This window comes from Drosophila erecta, unplaced genomic scaffold (genome assembly GCF_003286155.1).
Source record: "Drosophila erecta strain 14021-0224.00,06,07 unplaced genomic scaffold, DereRS2 tig00000055-arrow-pilon, whole genome shotgun sequence".
NCBI classification, from domain to species: Eukaryota; Metazoa; Arthropoda; class Insecta; order Diptera; family Drosophilidae; genus Drosophila; species Drosophila erecta.
In genome coordinates, this window is record NW_020825200.1 from 7,436,075 (window position 1) to 7,442,075 (window position 6,001).

Consider the following 6,001-nt stretch of genomic DNA (forward strand, 5'->3'; position numbering starts at 1 on the left):
AGTCGGATTCGTGGACCCCTGAGAGGGGTTGGCTGCAGATCTGCCGATCATATCTACTGCTCCACATCAGCGCAGCGATTAAGCAATATGTTTTTCTTTCCAGATCAGGCTTACCCACACTTACACCCGCTTATCTGGCATCTCCCGACCGCTTACGAAATCCGATTCCCAATCGAAATCGAAAATCGCTAGCTGACTTGGCTGGCGATGTGTGTGCGAGTACCAAGATTAATGTTGATGCTTTTTCAATTACAACTCTGGCAGCATACAAATTTGGAGTAAAACGTAATCGCTCGTAATCTCAGACGTCCTAAACGACGACTTGGTCCACGATTCCTGCCCCAGCCCCATGCCTGGGCCTCCTCCTCGACCTGGCAACTCCTGGCTCCTCAGCTCCTCAGCTCCTCGACTGCTGGCTTTTCCACTGAGTGACTGCCTAAGTGGCTGCTAGCTGCTGAATGTTAGATGCTGGATGCCTGAGTTCGGATTGGATTTCCTAATGTTTGTTTTGCATGAGCTTTTTGTCTTGGCTTCTCGCTGGCATTTCTTTTTTGTGAGTACCCTTGTTGGAAGTATGCCAACTTGAACAAAAAGTTAAACAAAGTATATATACAGCACCGGGGTGGTGCTGTTCTTATTTATCCGTGTAAGTATTGATGATATGATGGTACTGAAATATATTTAGACTTAATAGAATTTTGAATTGGCAAGGGGTACATCTTTCGGTAAGGGTAATCGCTCTTCGCTTTCCAAGACTAAACAATCTTTTCTAGTTTTTGTTTGCGCTCTGTGACATGCGCCGCTCGCTGATTGCCTGGCCTGATCCTCCTGCTCCTTCAGCTCCTCCTGATCCTCTTCTGCCCCTCGTATTTCTTGGCAATTACAAATGCCGCAGCTTGTATCTCTGCCGGCCATCGATTTGTATGGCATGGATTGGGCCGCGTACTCGAAATCGGAATCGCATCCACATTGGAGGCTCGGATATGTGGCTTCCATCGATCGCATCTCGTTTGCTTTGTCAATTGCAATTTGTTATCGCGTTGCCGGACTAATGGGGAGTAAGTCCCCGATCTCAGGTGGCTCTGGGATCGATTCCCGGCGCGGGATTTGCATTCAGCCAAGCGCAAAGATCGACTGACTTTTGTGGTCGGTGATTTCTTCTGGCTTCCCTATAAGCGGTGATTAGCCGCAGGACAATGGCAAAAAAGGATGCCGCAGAAACAAAGGGCGGAAGACTTCACAGAAGTCGGTCGCCCAGCTCTCCCAGTAGGTCACTGGGTGAAGGAATCTTGGGCAGACAATCGGGCGACAGGTACTGCGATCCCTGGACTCTTTCTTGCCATTGTCATCCCGGCAAGGTGTTTTCCTTACAGCTGATGCATTGTGGCCAGTTGCATCTGGGCTGCAGTTTTTTGCAATTGCACAAGAAACGCGCTCTGATTACCGAAGAACTGGAATGATTGGTCTTTGTCTGCACTGGTTCCTTTTGGGAATGGATGTGAGCCCTATTTATGGCCAAAAGGTGTTGCAACTGCAACATAATGTCGCCTATGCTTCTCCCACTCCTACACACCCGCATTCAATGATTTATGTTTTGAGGTTTCACATTTTACGGAACTCCCTTTATCAATGGAAATACTCGTTTAATGTTATTTGGCTAATCTCTAAGTACTTATTTCTATAAATATAACACACTAATATCAATTAAAACATGGCTATTAACGTAAATCCAAATACCCACTTACCTTGCATTGATAAGCATACGTGCCTAAGCTAAAATTTCCATCCATATCACGGACTATTGGCCGTATGCAGGTATGAGCTCAAACTTAAGTATTATCACTAATCAAATAGTCAGATAAACCTCGTCGGGTTCTCGGTTCAGAGCATGCTTCAGTGGTAATCCAATCCAATCAGGACCTGAACTACCGTCTGCCACGTCAATCAGGACTCGATAAGCAGCCGTCGCTACGTTTATCACCTGCACTCCTTGGTGCTCTGGTGTCCTTTGGTATCCTTTAGGGACTCGGGACCCATGCGCCGCCATCCGTTCGGCAAAATGCTGGAAAAGGATTGCAGAAAAGTAAACGTGAGTCAATGGCGGTGTCAGCTAATTAAATATTTGCATTGGCAAAAGGTGCAAAAAGCCGAGCGATACGGATTGGAATTGATGGAATATTATTTATGGGGGCGGGTTAGAAGGAAGTCCACGAAATGGAAAGTGTATGACAAATCGGTACCCTGTTTGCACATGCCAAAGGTGTTTTCTCCGAGAATTCGATATTGCTATTGTTGTGATTTCTGCTTTTCGAGAGGGTTGGCGGAAATTGTCACAAAACATGAGCAGGGGCAGACCCCAAGATGCGGATGTTTGGTTTCCTGTTAATTATTGTGTTTCTTGAAGGCACACAAAAACTGCAGAACGAAAGATTCAATTTGAGTTTCGAGAGATGGTGTTTTCAATAACATATTGTTGCCAAGTTTTTAGTTTTAGGCCAAACAGTTTGTATTCCCATCTGTCTGTACTTTAAACCGATAGATTAGTAAAAGAATTTAATTTAAATATTTCTATAAAGCTTACTCCCGTAAAAGTGAGTTTCTAAAAACTATTAAATCAATAAAGGCCATATACATTTCGTTTAGTGTGTTTTATTTTAATAAAAATATTCAATTTTTCTCTTTATACTCGGAATAATCTTAACAACAGTTGGCCTAACAGTAATGAGAATACATAAATTACGATACATAATAATTAAATGAATAAATTTGGTAAAATGCTGCGTGACAATGAGGCAATATACATGAACTTAAACTAAGAATACTATGGCTGAAATAAATATAATAATAGTAGCACCAAAACCGAATCGACTTAGTACAATCTTATATTAGTTATTGTCTGTTTGTTTGGTCTTCGCCAGCGGAATGTGAGTTTGCTAAGGTCATTTTGGTCCTGCTGTGGGATTCCTATGCTGAGAATCCTACGCAATAGTGATGGTGCAGTTGGAGCTGGAGTGCTTGTTCAGGAGCGACATCCTGGAAAAGGATTTGTGGCACACCTGGCAGGCATACTTCTTGACGTCCACGTGGGTCTGCTGATGGGCTCGCAGGTTCGAGCGGTCGGCAAAGGATCGTGGACAGTCGGGGCACTGGAAGGGCTTCTCTCCCGTATGGGTGCGGATGTGTCCCTGGAGCAGCCAGGGTCGGGAGAAGGCCTTGCCGCAGATGGGGCACTTGCAGGGCAGAGTGTGGGTGCGGATGTGCATCTTGAGGGCTCCAATGGTGGTGTACAGCTTGCCACACTCCTCGCAGGAGTGCGTCTTCTTCTCCTGATTACACTCGGCAGCCGGGCAGTGGAACTGCCGGTGCTTGGACAGGCCCATCGAGGTGGAGTACATCTTCTGGCACTCGTCGCACTTGAAGCGGTAGTTCTTGGCATGATTGGCGGCGACACTCGCCGAAGAGGCACTCATGGCCGGAGTGTACGAGTATCCCGATGAACTGCTCACACTGGCACCGCTGCTGCTGGACTTGGCCTCGTCGAAGAGGTGGAACAGAGCCGGCAGTGGGATGTCATTGCGCACTGACAGATCCTCCGGCTCGGAACCGGTTTCCAGATCGGATCCCGGGCTGGAGGGCGGCGTCATCTGCTGGTAGCTGTAGACTGACTGGGGCGAGGCCATCGAGCTGGCTGGCGAGGGGAAGGCGGCCAGATGGGGCTGATAGCTGCTCCACAGGGCGGAGATCGGATTGCAGCCGGCGGCCATCACAAAGGCGGACTGGAAGGGATTAATCGTGGTGGGAGTGGCGGTGGTATAACCCGTTGTTCCCGAAGTTAGTCCTCGCATATGGATTTCGGTGGGCAGGTAATCCTGGGCCTCCACTGGCGGCGACAGCAGGCAGGAGTTGGAGCTAGAGCTGGAGATCCTCTCCGGTGTTTTTGAGAGGTTCAGCACATAGTCACGTTTCGGCTCCGGCTGCTGATAATCCTGGGTCTCCTCCTCGCGGCCCCGTTTCAGGGATAGATCCTGCGGCTGATCCTGGGCAAACTGCGAGTCCTTGGTCAGGGCCAAGGCCTCCGTTTGTGGCAGACGCTCCTCCACGAAGACAATGGGGCGCTTCTTAAGCGGGCAGCTCTTATAGTTGGCGGCCATTTTTGATGTGTGTGTGTTTGTGATTACGTTTTAGTTTCCGGCACTGATCGAGATCGGTAAATCACTGAGATCGGCGATCGAGAGGCGAGTTATATAGCTAGGGATCGAGTATAGCGGTGGTTGCGTTCTCAACGAGAGCTGAGGTGGCTGTGACAGGTCGACTGTCGAGCACGCTCTTTTATACCCGGTACCCTGCGCCTCTGCCGGCGTCGCTGCCGCCATTTGGTGGTGGTTCTTCTTCAAAACAGAAAAATACTCGCACGTGTGCGTCGCTACCTAGCAACAACAACAGCGCTTTTCCCATACCCTTATTGCGTATTTCCCTCGCTTCCCTCTACCTGCTCGCTCTCTCTCCCTCTCCCCTTCTCTCTCACTCTCTTCCTGAGTTTCCACCTCTCTCGGAAGAGCAGCGCAGGCGCACCCTCCCAGGAGCAAGGATCCCCCGTATAAGTTATGACAGCTCTGCCGGCTCTCCAATTTCCAATTTCCCGATCCGTTCACAACCCACCCGTAATAACAAGTTACACTGCAAGTTGCACTATCTGCTCCCTACCTATGGATCACCCTAAGTAATTTTCTATTTTTAAGCACGAGTCAAATAGGACGCCAGTGCCCTTCGTTCCTGGGGTGGTTTCTGCACTTAGATTGAGTGCTTCAAGTACATCTGCCGAGGCTCTGGATTCGGTTGCTGGGGGGAGTTGAACCTGAGCGGTACGCACTGACAAAAATGACACCTTCGCAGCGAGGTGTTCCAAAAATAACGCTGATAATGAGCCGAATTCCGAGCCCAAGTGTCAACTCTGGGGTGCACTCTGCGCTGACTTATGGCTCATCTCCAGTGGCTCATTGGCAGCGATCGATGAGAGCTAGGAAAACATAGCCCAGGGCACAGGAGCTTGGCAAGGAATTGACGAAGAGTGTCGGGTCTTCTTTGAGCTTACCTTGGATTACCTTGGAGATCTTGTGTTCCCACGATTTTTGCTTAGCTAAGGAACAAAAGGACTCAATTACAAGTTACGACTTTTAACTGATGCTGTCTCAAAATAAGTTCGAAAGAAAACGTAAAAGATCATATATAAGATCAGCCAGCATCCAACTGAGTTTGTCTAGGACTCTCCCACAATTCTCGCTTTCCAACTCCGCTGATCTTTGACTGCTTCGTGCCTCATCGCGCACACACAACTTTCCCAGCAAGCACCTCCAGACTTTCAAGCCACCCCTCCAACTATGGATGGGCAACTTTCCCAACTCCCACTCCCGCATGGAGGCTGACATGCAGACTGTGTAGCCGGAAAACCAGACAAGCCCGCATAGCCAAGTCCGATTTTCCGGGTCGTCAAAAGAAAAAACCAGGCGCGTTGGTAAAATTGGAAAAAATCCGTAGCAAACCCAAAAGTTTTGATAAACCCAAGAAGTGACAAAAAATTCCAGCGCGGAATTCCAATTCCCCGCGATCCTGCAACCAATGGCGTGAGGGAAGATGGGAAATGTCGAGCCAATAACCCAGCCGCATTTCCATTTCGTATTTCCCTGCAATGGATTTTCCTTCGGCGAATGTCCGGATGTGGATCAGCGAAGGATTTAAAGTAATTTCCCATCTTATCCAATTACGCAGTCAGCGAAACTCAAGCAAAACAAGCCACGAGGAGTGGAAAAACTGGCTGGGGGTTTTCTATACCTCCTCACATCCTACCTGGTGGGTCATCCCGGATATCTCGGTTATTACGTGTGTTATTCCGCGCAATGATCGCCATGACACATCCAGGCACATATCTACCTAATGATCACCGCGATGTAGTCCTCGGCCGCGGAATTGCCCGTTGGCCACCGCGGATAACCCGGCCAGGTTC

At 48.6% G+C, this 6,001-nt stretch overlaps 1 protein-coding gene across 1 annotated transcript; it reads right to left on the minus strand.

The window, feature by feature from the left end:
• Positions 1-2,633: 2,633 nt before the first annotated feature.
• LOC6542393 (protein snail) lies at positions 2,634-4,307 on the minus strand. The gene has a single exon (XM_001968934.3). It carries the CDS (start codon positions 4,149-4,151, stop codon positions 2,979-2,981), a length of 1,173 nt encoding a protein of 390 aa, XP_001968970.1. The 5' UTR covers positions 4,152-4,307; the 3' UTR covers positions 2,634-2,978.
• Between the last annotated feature and the right edge of the window lie 1,694 nt (positions 4,308-6,001).

Excerpts from the sequence above, each read along its gene's own strand:
- LOC6542393 (XM_001968934.3), bottom strand. The coding sequence starts at position 4,151 with ATGGCCGCCAACTATAAGAGCTGCCCGCTTAAGAAGCGCCCCATTGTC.